Below are 16,345 nucleotides of genomic sequence, written 5' to 3' on the forward strand. Positions count from 1 at the left end.
GAGACTGAGACAGACTGTTGGCCATTACTTGTAATATAACGCACATCACCTGTAACATAGCACACATTACCCGTAACATAACACACATTACCTGTAACATAAACATCACCTGTAACATGACACACATCACCTGTAACATAACGTACATTACCTGTAACACGACACACACATTACCTGTGACATGACACATCACCTGTAACATGACACACATTACCTGTAACATAACATCATTACTTGCAACATATATACCACCTGCAGACCTGGAGAGTGTACAAAGAAAATCCACGGTACACATAAGTACGATAAGGCACCTAAACTACTGGGAATGGTTGAAGGTTCTTGATCTGTATTCCCTCGAATGCAGGCGAGAGAGATACATGATAATATACACTTGGAAGGTCTTGGAGGGATTGGTACCAAACCTTCACACGAAAATCACTCCCTATGAAAACAAAAGACTCGGCAGGAGATGCAACATTCCCCCGATGAAAAGCAGGGGCGCCACGAGTACACTGAGAGAGAACACAATAGTGTCCGGGGTCCAAGACTGTTCAGTTGCCTCCCAGCATAGATAAGGGGGATTACCAATAGACCCCTGGCTGTCTTCAAGAAGTCACTGGACAGGCACCTAAAGTCAGTACCCGACCAACCAGGCTGTGGTTCATACGTCAGCTTGCGTGCAGCCAGCAGTAACAGCCTGGTTGATCAGACCCTGATCCACCATGAGACCTGGTCTCAGACCAGGCCGTGAGGGCGTTGACCCCCGAAATCCTCTCCAGGTAAACCTGTAATATAACACATTACCTGTAACATGTGAGTAGTAGTAGGTGTGGTGGTGGTAGTAGTAGTAGTAGAGTGGGAGTAGTAGTAGTATTTTAAGTGGTAGTAGCAGTAGTAGTACAACAGTGGTAGAGGGAGAGAAAGCAGCAGAAGTAAAAGATGAGGAAAACCAGGTAAAAATAATGACAACGTATAGTGGTAATGAAGAAACAACAATAATACAACATGTAGTAGTAATGAAGAAACAACAATAGTGGCTGCAGAGGTGGTGGTAGAAGTAGTGCAAAAAAACAAGAAAACAAAGGAGCACTGTAGGAGAGCTACTGGCCCATGGGCATAGGTGAAATACCATGCAAAACATCACCAAAGGACACAACTCACCAAGGCAGAAGACAGGCGAGGAAATGAAAATGTAGGAAAGATAAAGAGGTAAGTAGAAGTAAATTTCAGGTCAAGTCACAAGTATTCGGAAGTTTAGGGCATTTGACAAGGAAAGAATCTGCAGAGATAAAGCAAGAACTAAGATTCATGCTAGGAGTGTTGTGTATAAGGGATACTTCAAGACGGCGTCTGAGAAGAGTAGACAGTTTTGGCAGAATCATCCTATTGAGAATGACTGATCTCTAACATGGCAGAAAAAGGGTATTGTTAGTGTTGGCAAGGCCAACACTTCTTTTGTGCTCCATAAGCCTGTCAGAAAGAGACTGGCCAGTTTCACCAATACAGTGGAGAAAACAAGGTGCAGGAAATGTAGCAGACACCAGAAGCATCAGTGGTAGAAGTATGAACTAAATTGCTATGGGGGGAGGGATTAGTTTGAAAAAAAAAAAAACCTAAAGGACAGAGGATATCGCTAAGATTTAGGAGACTGGAAATGTAGGGAAGACAACGAACAGGAGATTTCATAGGAGATGGTAGTTTGTGAGAAGTCCATTTAGCATGAGAATAGATAGTCTGAAATTGGGAGGATATCCAAGACAAGAAAAAGAGCTGTGAAGAGTGGAAATTTCAGAGTCAAGAAACTGAGGGAAACAGATGCAGAGCATAGAGAAAGAAACAAGAACATTTTTCTTGAGAGGAAGCATGATAAAATGTACACGCTACATGTACATGCGATAGATTTTATAATTATAATCATGGGGAGCGCTAAACCCGTAGGATTATACAGCGCATGTGGGGGGATGGAAGGTATTCAGGTTCAATTCAGGGAACCGGAACACAGATCCAATTCCCTAGATCAAGAGCCCCTCACCAACGTCAAGGAACCTCCCTTGAGGGGTACATGCGATAGAGAGAAAAAGAAAGGCATGTCGCTGAGCAGTGGACATGCACATCAAGGAAAGAAAGAAAAGAGTTAAGTTCTTGTTCATCTTTGAACTTGATAGAATGATTAAGATTGTTAAAGGAATTGAGAAAAGGTTGGAATAGACTAGTCATGGGGTCAAAGAGCAAATATATCATCTATATAGTGAAGCCAGAGAGAGAGGATGTACCTTAATAGTAGGAAGTAGAAGAGTTTCGAAATATTAAATATAAAAGGCTAATGTTACAAACAAAATGCGACATCTATGAAGTATAGACATCTCCAGAGAATATTAGGTCAACTTATTGATCCCCCCCCTCTAGTATTTAGCCTGTTTCTAGTTTTGTAAGAGTTTGTCAGAGTATTCTCATGCAGTTATCTTGTAAAATTAGGTGGCTTCTCAATAGCACTTTTGCATTGTAACTGGTTGAATACAAACCAACCAAATAAAAGTTGAGATCTTTAATAATAAGGGTGTCTAGATGGTACAGTTAATATAGTTTGAATAATTAAGGAGATAAGCTCCTACACAACAGGAGTATAACGTGGTACATATAATCATATGGTCCTAAGTGCACGCTTAATAAGCTACTGACTCTTAATAAGTACTGTCTGGTACGTTACTATGATGAGATGTATTGAAGTACAAGAGTAATGACGTGCAAGTGCTCAATATGTGCTCAGATTGACTCTACATAGACTTAAAATGTGACTGACAACAACAAGTCCCCAAATAATCTAACTTCCCAACCATCAAGGCAATCAAACAGCTTGCTTGAACAATATGATGACCCATTCACCAAACAGCAAAAATTCTCAAAGCAGCAATGAACTGCACAGCATCAGGCAAGGAATCAGAGACAAAAATGACCCTAGCTACAGACCTTCAACAGATTCTTCACAAAAGGCATAAAACTCCCTTATTACTGAAACGTTCAGCAATTCCAATTTCAACGACGGTGTGTAGATACCAGAACATATGTAGGTTAAGAGCTGAACTCGGGACCAGAGATATAATGTCTCTATGACACATGAACTCTTCAAATGTCAAATATCACTAAATCTAAGTAATACTCTGTGAATAAAGTTGCACAGAGTTACGAGATGTATGTCCCGGCTCACTATCATAGACATACCCTACCAAAAACAGGGTCTAAATGACACGAGCTGACAGCAGAGATGAGATGTTATCTCTTTCTCTCCCTCCAGAGAGAGAAACAAGCCTCCAGCTCTGACATCAGGTGACTCATACCAGGTAGCCCCTGACATGAGCAATATAACAAGTGGGCAGGTAGTTTGCTGAGTGCTGGCAGCCAATCAAAACTCTCCAACAGTGAGAACAATGAGAGGTGTAGTTGTTACAATCATACCTACATACATAAGCTTATATAATAAGTCAAATAATATAAAGTATGAAATTTTTACTGCACCCTTTCTCTCAGTTTGCAATAGTTAGCAAGAACTGCAGATGGGGATTATTACAATCAAAACTAAACGCTAAACTGACAAGGATTACACAGCACTGGAGGGTATGCTGGATGAGCTGTGTAATATGCATGATCTGAAACTAGCAAGGGTGCAGAGTATAACAGAGGTAGTGTTAGTAAGGGTGATGAGGAGTGCTAAAGTACAATCAAAGGATGTGTCATAAATCTGATGCAGTCAAAAAGTCAAAGAGGAAGTCTGTGTCAAAGGTGGGGCTGTCAGCTAGGAGGGAAGGTAAAGGAAAAGTGGTAGAGCAGTGATGAAGCAGGAGGTAAATTCTGAGTGCTTGCTGATATATAGGACAGTCCAATAGAATACGGTAAACTGAAATTTGAACCTGGTAATTCTCAGAGTGGCACTGGGCACCTCTCCATGAGATATCCATGAGATGTGTGTCCAATGCGAAGATGGGAAAGCACAGTCTCCCAACCACGACATCGATAATGAGACAAGAAACTTAAACTTGGCTTGATGGAATATAATTTTTGATGATTCATATTGGACCAGTGATACTGCCAATGATTGCAAAGGCAGTTCGAGATTACAGCCTCCTTGTTGCTCTGAATATCAACATGACCTGGAACCCATCAGAAAACAATTTCTTTGTTTTTCCTAGAAATGCAGTGTAACTAGGGGATGAGGCGAATTAAATTTTTTGATAGCTTGCAAAGCCCTAAAAGTTTGAGTCTATCACAGATGTTGAGGTAGGCCTGGATGCAATACATATAATTGCTATGAGAATTGCATGCAGTTCAGTGGTGAAAATGCTCGTCAGGTCAAATAAATGATCTTTCATGACATTGTCCAGGAACACTGCTGCAAACCTGACACCATCAGATTATGTAGAACCATCAGTGTAAACTGCAATGGCATGAGAATGAGACTGAAAGTGGTTGAGAAAAAGGGAGCGAGAAGCAACTGTAGGTATTCGAGCTTACACACACGGCACTGGAGAAGAACAGACTCGAACCATCGGAATCTCCCAAGGATAAAGAGCAAAGTTAGATACATACATAAGGGGGATTACCAATAGATCCCTGGCTGTCTTCAAGAAGGCACAGGACAGGCACCTAAAGTGAGCACCTGACCAGCCAGGCTGTGGTTCGTACGTTGGGTTGCGTGCGGCCAACAGTAACAGCCTGGTTGTTCAGGTCCTGATCTACCATGAGGCCTGGTCACAGACTGAGCCACGAGGGCATTGACCTCCGAAACCCTCTGCAGGTATACTCCAGGTATAAAGGGGGCAATTGAAGAGAAGCCAATAGCGAGTGAAGACGAAGAGAAAAGAGATGGAATAAACAGGGACAGTGAACAAATAATGAGCCTCTACTAAAGTCCGTTTTTATCTTGTATGTAGAAGGATCATGAAGATCATGACGGTGGACAAAATAACAGAGGCGGTGGGCATCATGTCAGTTATTCAAGGATGGAACATTCGCCTCTGCATGTAGGCTCTGGACAGGGGAGGAACAAAAAGCACCTAGACATAAAAGTAATCCCTGATGATGAATGGAAACCCGTTTAGAAAGAGTTATGGTAGAGGCCACAGAATACATCTGGTCGCCATAGTCTAGTTTTGATAAAATTAGGGCTAAATGAAATCAAAGTAGACTTCGACGATTCACCCCCATGAAAGATGAACGAGGGTTTTAAGGAGGTTCAGCTGGCTATGGCAATCTGCTTTCAGGGAAGGAATGCGAGGTTTCCAGAACAGCCAGTGATCAAACAGAAGGCTGGGAAATCTGACCGTATTATGTTCAGGGATACGGGAGCCATACAGGTACAACAGAGTATCAGAGACAATAGAAGATCTCTGGAAAGTAATTTGGTGCATTTTAGCACCAGAAAATTAAAATCCATGAGTAGTGGCTCAATTGGAAACATTACTGACAGCGTTCTGGAGTGAGGCTGGTGCTAGGTGGCAGTCAGCGCCTGCACAAGCTACAGCGAAGTTATCAACATAGTTATAACCAAATATTTGTTGGGAGAACAGAGGTCACATTTATAGTTAGTAGAAAAAGAGTGGTGCTAAGGACACATTCCTGAAGGACATGTTCAGCTTAGACAAAGTCTGGGGAAAACAAATTATTAACATGAACACGGAAATGTCTCTCAGACAAGAAGTTTTTAAGGAAAAGTGGCAGGTTTCCTTGGAGGCCTAAGGTATGAGCTTGGGTCAAGATATTATATCTCCAAGTAGTGTCATGTGCCTTTTCAAAATAAAAAAAAAAAAGACCGTGATAACTGATTAGTTACTAGCAAAGGCATTATGAACACAGGTATCTAAGCAGAGTAAGGGTCAATATTGGAGCGGCCCTTACAAAAGTCAAATTGACTAGTGGAGAGACTACTGTGTGAATTTAAATATCACACTAAACTTTTTACTAGATGTTTCATCAATTTACAAACTGCACTGGAAAGAGCAATGGGAAGATGGTTTGAGGCATCATTTCCCTAAGTACCTAGTTTATGAAAAAGCAGAAAAATGGCAGGTTTCCACAGCTGGCAAAGAACCCCTTTTGACCAAATAAGATTAAAAATATGTAAGAGGACCATAAGAGGAAAGCAAATTATTAACCCGAACATGGAAATGTCTCTCAGATAAGAAGTTTTTAAGGAAAAGTGGCAGATTTCCCTGGAAGCCTAAGGAGTGAGCTTGGGCCAAGATGTTATATCTCCAAGTTGTCATATGCCTTTTCAAGATCAAAAAAGATGGCAATAACCAAGTAGTTATTGGCAAAGACATTACGTACACATGTATCTAAACGGAGTATGGGGTCAATAGTAGAACGGCCCTTACGAAGGCCATACTGACTAGTGGAGAGACTATTGTCTCTCTTAAATACCACATCAAACGTCTATTTACCTGACGTTCCAACACCTTGCAAACTGCACTGGCAAGAGCAATGGGATGATAATGGGAGGCATCAAGTCCAGAAGTACCTGGTTTACGAAAAGGTAGTACAATGGCAGATTTCCACAGCTAGGGTAGAACTCCTTGTGACCATATAAGATTAAAGAGATATAAAAGGATTGCAAGGGCTGATGGATGTAAATGCTGGAGCATGATGAAAGTTCTTGTTTAAAGTGATGATCATATATCTATGAATTAGGTATCATAGGTTTGAGTATGAAGAATTTTGCACAAAATTTATTTCTAGATATTTTGTAGTGAAAGAAGTTTCTAGGTAGTGGGTTGTCATGACAAGTGAGGTACGTTATGTGTTAAAGCAGAGTCGTCAAGTGTTCGACTAGGTTGGAACGAGGGTCAGAAGTACCAGAAGTAGGTTCAATGCTCAGGCAAAGAATGGTTGCCTGAAAGTGATTTTGGGTTCTGAGCAGGGCCCATAGCTGTGCTGTGGTCGGTTTAAGTTTTTTTTAGAATTATATTTAGGGGTAATGTAAAACCCAAGATGATTGTACAGAGCTTGGGAAATGTCACAATCACTTTGGATCCAAGAAATTAAGAAGTTATTTCATTTATCATGAAGAAAGTAAGTGGGGGAAGAGCTCTGACGGGTAGTGCTGTTAGTCCTCTCACCCTACACAACACCAGTACAGCAATTCAAGTACATAGTAACTGAGCTAGGCTTAGAAAAACTATTAACTGTGATCTTTCAGCTAATCATATGGTAGGTGAATGGTAAAGGATGCCAGGAGTTATACATCCTCAGCTGTTATTCCTGGAAGTACAGGCAACCATGGCTAATAATTCCATCATCAGAGTCCCTGCCAGATGCTTTCCCAATGTCTCACCAAAATGTTACCTGACAAGTCCCAATTATTACACTCATAGGGATCGCTAAAACCCATAAGGATCATGCAGTGCCTTGGGGAGAAGATAATCAGGTTCAATCCAAGAAATAAGAGGTTAGGTTACATTCTTTAGATCAAGAAATCTTCAATGGTGTCATGGAACCTTCCATGATGACATGACTTGAGATGATCCATTTCCATCAGGTAGAGTGATACTACAACTGCAAGGCTACCAATGGAAACTATGCAGGACAGACGTGATAGTGATCTTTTTTCCTCTAAGAGCTGAGAATCAAAGAAAAGGAAATTTTCCTATTAATGAGGACAGATGGAGAAAGGGAGGAGTTAGGGATATTTAGATTCAATTTGAGGACCTGGTCAAGGGGTTTCAATACCTCAATAATGAACCCCTTTGCCATTAACTTGACTTCAGTTATTTCTGACAGACATGGATAAACAAATTGTTTAAAGTGAATTTTTAGTCATTGTTGCTGAATCTGAATTTGTATTCTTTCATAACCATTATACTTGATGCATATATTATGCTTCTAATGAAAAGCATCAATTACACTTGGGTTTTAATGCTGAGTCTAAAGTCATCATTTGTTTTACAAGATATGATTATCTTGAAAATATTTTAGATACTAAACATTGCTAGTGATTGTTTCTTGAATATGAGTTTTCATGTGATTTACTAGGTTAGTTTTATGCAAAAAACTTTTTAGACACCTTGAACATCGATATGGAGGTTCTCTGCTGTGAATTTTTGAGTGCTTTTCTAAACTTAATTTTCGTGAAAAGCTTTTTGAACACACAGCGCAACTATATGGTTTCTCTCCTGTATGAACTTTCATATGTAATACTAACTTTCCTTTACTAGAAAAACCTTTCTGACACTCTGAACACTTATATGGCTTATGTCCAGTATGAACTGACATGTGATCAACTAAAACATAGTGTTTTGAAAATGCCTTTGAACATTCTGAACACTGATATGGTTTTTCTCCAGTATGAGTGCGCATGTGTTTTACTAAAGAGCATTTTATGGAAAATTTCTTTGGACATGCCGGGCACTGATATAGCTTCTCTCCAGTATGAACTCTCATATGTATTTTCAGATGACAACTTCGTTTAAAGCTTTTTTGGCATACTAAACACTGAAATGGTTTTTCTCCTGTATGAACTCTCTGATGTTCTTTTAGTGAGAATTCATAATTAAATTTTTTAAGACATTCTGAACACTGATATGGTTTCTCTCCAGTATGAACTCTTTGATGTTGTTTTAATAAGGATTTAAAAGTGAAGTTCTTTTGACACACTGAGCAATGATATGGTTTATCTCCAGTATGAACCCTCATGTGTATATTCAAGTAACTACTTCGTTTAAAGCTTTTTTGGCATACCAAACACTGAAATGGTTTTTCTTCCATATGAATTCTTTGATGTTGTTTTAATGAGGATTTATCAATAAAGTCTTTCAGACATTCTGAACACTGATATGGTTTCTCTCCTGTATGAATTCTCTGATGTATTTTTAGTGAGTAGTTATCATTAAAGCCTTTTTGACACACTGGGCAATGAAATGGTTTTTCTCCTGTATGAACCGTATGATGTCTATTGAGATGAGACCTACATGAAAATACTTTTGAACAAACTGCACACTGATGAGGTATTTTTACTGAATGAACTCTCATGCTTTCCATATTTTTTTTTTCGAGTTTTAAATATTAAATACATTTATTTCTCCTATGACATGCAGTAGTTTGCATTATTTTGGGCAAAGTCATTAAAGGCAATGAATAAATCTATTACTTTTATCATGTGTAAATACTCACATATCCTGAAGGTATACCTTCTGTACTCTGAAAATTTTTGTGCTTTATCTTCTGTATTACCTCATATCTAATACATTCTTTCACTGAAGACTATTACAAGAAATATTGACAAATGATGGGAGCATCTTTCCATATAGTCTCATAATCAAGTCTTCATACAAAAAATTCCATCTCAGTTTTTAGTAACATGCACATTACTTTTAATGTGAGGATGATTCTCTTCACTAATATTAGCTGTTGCTTCAGAATGAACAACACTACTCATGAGCCAGTTTGAGATTATATACCAAGATTGTTAAGTTCAACCATATACGTAATACTACAGCTGAAGTATTTCTAACAGATTACAACTTGGTGCTGACGCTAAATATATGGAGTGGAGACAAATGGTTTTCATGACTTGACATGCTGTTGGAGTATAAGCAAAGTAACATATATAAAGGGATTCAGGGAAACAGGCAAGGCAGACTTGACCCTTGGATGTGGGAAGTACAGTGCCTGCACTCTGAAGAAGGCGTGTTGATGTGCTACAGTTTTTTTAACTGCAGTGTAGGCGTGCCTCTGGCAAGACAGTGATGGGGTGAATGATGAAAGTGTTTATTCATTTTTGGAGTTCTTTCTTCTTTTTTTGCAAGTGTTTCTTCTTTTTTCAGAAATGGCCAAGATGTATTAATAAAAAAAATGACAGTGTAGTATGCTTCAGGAAGCTTGGTGCTGACACTAGTGTGTCAGTTTTTCTGTCATTTACCTAAATCTGATGACACTGGGTGTTGGCAATATACTGTACTACAGTACTAGCAGTGTAAGGATGACCTGTAAAAAAAAAGTGTTAAACAATGAGAGCCTTTTGATGTTAAGATTGTTTTGTAATGCATACAGGATAATACATAAGTTTAGTGAATTATACAGTGTGTAAAATATCTTCACTGCAATGGAGTTATCATAATATTTTTAAAGTGAAAGGATGCTAATGAATTACACTCAAATGACATGAGTATAGAAGGGCCCCACTTTATGGCATTTCACTTCATGGCTTTTTGCTAATACAGACATTTCAAATTATGACCAAAACTTGTTATACGTCTCTCTCCCTCACTCGCTAATACACCCTCTGCAAACCACTCTGTTTACATCCTCCGTGAACTCCATGTCTCTCGATTATGTCTGGAAACTTTCCAAAGATTCAAGTGTTTTCAATTTAATGCATATTTTATGAATACTCTGATAATTATAATAATGTGTACCTGTACCTAAATATGCTTACACACTGTGCTGGTGTGCAGGTACATATTAAAATCACTAAGAGTGTCTCACTAGTCTTGAAGACACTATATTAATAATCGCTATGGGGCGCTTTAAATATCGTATATTAAGTTAATATAGACATTTTCATTAATCCATCTATGATATTTTTCAAAATTATATTAGAAATATGCTACATAACATATGAACATAATACACAAACCCACAATAGAACAAATTTGACATAAATATGAGATGTGCTAGGCAGGCGGCTTGAATGAACGACGGAAAGAATTACGTTTTCTCTAGTCCAACATCAGAAAACAGTGTACACAATAGTGTTACTAGGGTAACTTTAGAAAATTATTCATTTCATATGCCATCACTCAGAGCATCATTCCCTCTAAAAATGGTGTGTTTCATGAGAATGGGAATGTTGCTGTTACGTATTTATTCTACTGCACCAACGTGAAGACTTGTCCACAATGTAAGGTGTTTGTATTGTGGATAAAGCTTCACAAATGTATGCAAAATGAACGTGTATGAACTGTAAGCGGACAGGTACAGTACGGCCCCACTTATATGGCAGGTTAGGTTCCAAGCTACTGCTGGAAAGCGGACATTGCCAGAAAGCAGAATGCCATTTTTTCCACTTTTAAAACTAAGCGTTAAAAAAAGTAATAAAAAGTAAAATACATACCCAGTACATAATGTGCATACAAAGGGGCTTTTGGCATGTTCACCTTATTGTATACCCAGTACATACTGTGCATACAAAGGGGCTTTTGGCATCATGAGAGGTAATGGGAGCAATCCTATTATCTGTCTCAGTGCTGGAGGCAACGATGTTGGCAGACGTAGGAGTGAGGACCTGATTAGCAGGTATAGGTCAGTAATAGAAATAATTAGAAGTAAGGGTGGGAACCCTCTCATATGTGGTATTTTGCCAAGGAGGGGAGTTGGAAATGAATGGTTGTCCAGGGCAATTGGTGTCAATTGCTGGCTGGACAAATACTGTAAGGAAAATGCGGTAACATTCATTGACAACTGGGACCTCTTCTATGGCAGAAATGACATGTATGCTAGGGATGGGGTTCACTTATCTAGGTGTGGGGTGGGAGCACTGGCAACTGCAGTGGAGGGAGCAGTTAGGACTTTAAACTAGGAATAGTTAGTGGTATAGGTTTTGGCAGGAAAACAGTGAAGTCCCAGTGTCGTAATATTACGAGTTCTAGGGGAACTAGTAATAATAAGAACGAGATAGATATTGAAAAGCCAGGGACCTTGGGTGATAAGGACAGTAATAGGTTTAGTAGAAAAATAGAAATGAGCAGGAAGGGTAAAGAGAAAGGAGAGTCTTTCAATGTTTATTATGCTAATTGCCGTAGTGCTAGGAATAAAATGGACGAGTTGAGATTAGTTGCTAGTGTAGGAAACATTGATGTATTTGCCTTAACTGAGACGTGGTTTAATTAAAAAAGTCGGGACATGCCTGCGGAATGTCATATTCAGGGTTTTAAATTGTTCCAAGAAGATAGAAGTATTGGGAGGGGGGGGGTGGCATTGTATGTCTGAGATCGCTTGAACTGTTGCATAAAAACGGGTATTAAGTCTGAAGTAACACATACAGAGTCTGTTTGGATAGAATTTTCAGAGGGGCATGAAAACTGATTTTAGGAGTGATATACCATCCCCCAAACTTAGATAGGGACCAAGGGAAACTATTATGGGAGGAAATTGCTAAGGCCACAAGGCACGATAATGTAGTAATTCTAGGAGACTAACTTTAGTCATGTTGATTGGAATTTCTTGACTGGGAATTTAGAATCATACGACTTCTTAGAAATATTTCAGGATTGTTTTTTGAAGCAGTTTGTGACAGAACCTACAAGGGGAAATAACCTGCTTGACTTAGTTATGGCAAACAATGAATCCCTTGTTAATAATTTAGAAATTTCAGAGGAACTGGGTGCTAGTGACCACAAATCAATTACATTTAGCATTGAATGGAAGTACGATAGTAGCGATAACTCAGTAACAGTTCCAGATTTTCGCTTAGCAGATTACGATGGGCTTAGAGAACACTTATCATCTGTTGACTGGGGTAACGAAGAGAGCTATCAATATGACAGTTTTCTGAACACTATACATGCTGCTCAAAGAGTGTTTATCCCATATAAAGAAATTAGATCAAATAGAAATGACCCAAAATGGATGAATAATAGGCTCAAATATCTACTAGGGCATAAGAAAGGAATTTATAGGCGTATCAAAAGAGGTGAGGGTCATCTTATGAATCAGTATATTGACATTAAGAGGGACATTAAAAAGGGGATAAGAAAAGCTAAAAGGGACTATGAAATTAAAGTTGCTAGGGATTCTAAAACTAACCCAAAAAGTTTTTTCCAGGTCTATAGAACAAAAGTTAGAGATAAGATAGGTCCCCTTAAAAATAACTATGGGCACCTTACTGACAAAGAGAATGAAATGTGCTTGATTTTAAATAATTATTTTCTCTCAGTTTTTACACAGGAAGACACTAACAATATTCCAGTAATTAATTTTTACAGTGGGCTAGAAGAAGATAAATTATGTAACATCACAGTCACTAGTGAGATGGTTGTGAAGCAGATAGACAGACTGAAGCAAAATAAGTTGCCGGGTCCTGATGAGGTTTTTTCAAGGGTTCTTAAGGAATGCAAAATGGAACTCTGTGAACCATTAACTAATATTTTTAATTTATCTCTTCAAACAGGTGTAGTGTCTGATATGTGGAAGATGGCTAATGTAACTCCTATTTTTAAAACAGGGGACAAGTCGTTACTGTCAAATTACCGCCCAATAAGCCTGACCTCAATTGTAGGCAAATTACTAGAGTCAATTATAGCTGAGATTATAAGAAGCCATCTCGATAAGCATAGCTTGATTAATGATACTCAGCATGGATTCACAAGAGGCCGGTCTTGTCTAACTAATTTATTAACTTTCTTCAGTAAAGCTTTTGAGGCTGTTGACCACAATAAAGAATTTGATATTATTTCCTTAGATTTTAGTAAGGCTTTTGATAGAGTTCTGCACCATAGACTGTTAAAGAAAGTGGCAGCTCATGGCATTGGGGGAAAAGTGCTCTCGTGGATCGAGTCATGGCTCACTGACAGGAAGCAGAGAGTGTCCATAAATGGGGTTAAATCCGAGTGGGGATCTGTAACAAGTGGCGTTCCACAGGGATCAGTCTTGGGCCCGTTGTTGTTTATAATATACAGTGGTCCCTCATTTTTCGTAATTAATCCGTTCCTGGAGGAGCTACTATAAACGAAATTTACGATTTGCGAATCAATTTTCCCCATAAGAAATAATGTAAATACAATTAATCCGTTTCTGACACTCAGAAGTATTAAAACAAAAAATTTTTTTACATGAAATATACATGTAGTACATAAACAATACAATGGGAAATGATGAATGAAACATTAACAGCATAACACTTACCTTTATTGGAGATTCTTCTTAGTGTATGGGAGACTGGAGGAGGAGAGAGATTGGATTGTTTACAGTTTGGAAGGGGAATCCCCTTCCAGCAACACCTCAAGTACCAATTGCTTCTCTGGGGTTGCTTCTCTTCTCTGTTTCTTAATGCCACTAGGACCACCTTGAGAGTCACTCTAGTCCTGTCTCGCAAAGTAACTGTGGAGAGAGCTCTGTTTCTGGCGTCTCTTTAACACTTCCCTAAAATGGTACAAGACTTTGTCACTGTACATATTTCTCACCTTCTTTACCACAGGCTTGGCACTAGGAGCTTTCTTTGGAGCCATGGTAGCTTATTTAGTACTTGCAAGCACTAAAATGAGTGGAATATTATGAAATATTTCGTAGGAGCACTTGAGGGGACCTTCACTCACTGGTAAACAATGCCAGACTGGGTGGGTAGGGAGGCCTCCCCGGCTCACACCGTGCGTAAGCGTCCTGGACGAACTACTATTCGCGAGTCAACCTATGAAAAGCGAGTCCATGTTTATACGAAAATACCCCTATTATTGGCGAAAGTTATGATTGCCGAGAACTACGAAAAGCGAGGGACCACTGTATATCAATGATCTTGATGAGGGAATTACTAGTGATATGAGCAAATTCGCCGATGACACAAAGATAGGTAGGATAATTGATTCAAACGTAGATGTTATGGAACTTCAGGAGGATTTAAACAAACTCTATTCTTGGTCAGAAAAGTGGCAGATGCAGTTCAATGTAGATAAATGCAAGGTTCTGAAGCTTGGGAGTGCCCATAACCCTAGTACTTATAAGTTAAATGATGTAGAACTTAGCCATACAGATTGCGAAAAGGACTTGGGGGTTATGGTGAGCAGCAACCTTAAACCAAGACAGCAATGCCTAAGCGTACGTAATAAGGCAAATAGATTACTGGGATTTATATCAAGAAGTGTAAGCAACAGAAGTCCAGAGGTCATACTGCAGCTTTATACATCATTAGTAAGGCCTCACCTAGATTATGCAGCTCAGTTCTGGTCTCCGTATTACAAAATGGACATAAATTCGTTAGAAAACATTCAGCGTAGGATGACTAAATTAATACATAGCATTAGAAATCTTCCTTATGAAGAAAGATTGAAGACTCTTAAGTTACATTCACTTGTTAGACGAAGAATGAGGGGAGACCTGATCGAAGTGTATAAGTGGAAGATAGGTATTAATAAAGGGGATATTAATAAGGTCTTGAGGATGTCTCTCCAAGAGAGAACCCGCAGTAATGGATTTAAATTAGATAAGTTTAGATTTAGAAAGGACATAGGAAAGTATTGGTTTGGAAATAGGGTAGTTGATGAGTGGAACAGTCTACCTAGTTGGGTTATTGAAGCTGGGACTTTGGGTAGTTTCAAATCTAGGTTGGATAAGTACATGAGTGGGAGGGGTTGGATTTGAGTGGGACTTTCACATCAGAGCTTATTTCTTGGGTGGCATTGAAAATTGGGTTGGGCAAATGTTTTGTTAGTGGGATGAATTGTAAAGGACCTGCCTAGTATGGGCCAGCAGGCCTCCTGCAGTGTTCCTCCTTTCTTATGTTCTTATGTTCACCTTATTGTTACACTCCTTTGTACAGATATGTATCATGTTAAAATAAACTTGTCATTGTCATTACCTACCTTAAAATATTTTTATAGTCTTAATGTAGGGTGAGAGGTGAGTAGTATTTATTTGTAGGAAGTCAGGTGTAGGTAGCCAGTAGGTATAAGTAGCCCTGGCTCCCGCTCCCAAACATAATATACAATACTTAAAGCAGTCCAGAGCAATAAAATAAATACAGTACACTCATTACTTACCTTAAAATATGTGTAGTCTTACTGTAGGGCGAGAGGTGAATAGTATTTATTTTCAGGAAGTTAGTTGTAGGTAGTCGGTACTTGTAGGTAGCCAGGAAGCCCCCCTACACTAGCCCAGAGTGATACTATTACCATTGAAATACCTTGTTCACTGAGTTTAATAATTTCTAACAACTATCTTTAGATGCCATCATATATGAAGGGAGAAATAATGAGAAGTCATGATAACTGTAAACAAAGCTGAGTGTGCTAATTAAGGGGAGTGACTGGGTCAAAGGAGGACTGATACACATTTTCTCTAGTGCTGGACCAGAGAAAACATAATTTTTTCCCTCCACCCAGCAACCACACCTCATATTTATGTGAAATTTATTGTACTGTGGGTGCATGTATCATATTTATATGCTATGTAACATGTTTCTTATATAATTTTGAAGAAAACACCATAGATGGATTAATGAAAATGTATATATTAACATAAAATAAGACATTTAATGTGCCTAAGAGTGATTAACGTGGCTAACGCGACGGTCTGGAGTTTTGAGACTCTCTGATCGCGGGTTCTATCCCCGCCCGTGGTATGGTTTGTTTGCAATCGTGTCATTACG

The 16,345-nt window shown here is 38.9% G+C and overlaps 1 protein-coding gene across 1 annotated transcript; it reads right to left on the reverse strand.

Annotated features, from left to right (window-relative positions):
- Positions 1–4,187: 4,187 nt before the first annotated feature.
- On the reverse strand, positions 4,188–9,970 carry LOC128692115 (zinc finger protein 271). The gene has a single exon (XM_070085082.1). It carries the CDS (start codon positions 9,025–9,027, stop codon positions 7,969–7,971), a length of 1,059 nt encoding a protein of 352 aa, XP_069941183.1. The 5' UTR covers positions 9,028–9,970; the 3' UTR covers positions 4,188–7,968.
- Positions 9,971–16,345: the final 6,375 nt, after the last annotated feature.

Source organism: Cherax quadricarinatus, chromosome 15 (assembly GCF_038502225.1).
Source record: "Cherax quadricarinatus isolate ZL_2023a chromosome 15, ASM3850222v1, whole genome shotgun sequence".
In the NCBI taxonomy this organism is placed as follows: domain Eukaryota; kingdom Metazoa; phylum Arthropoda; class Malacostraca; order Decapoda; family Parastacidae; genus Cherax; species Cherax quadricarinatus.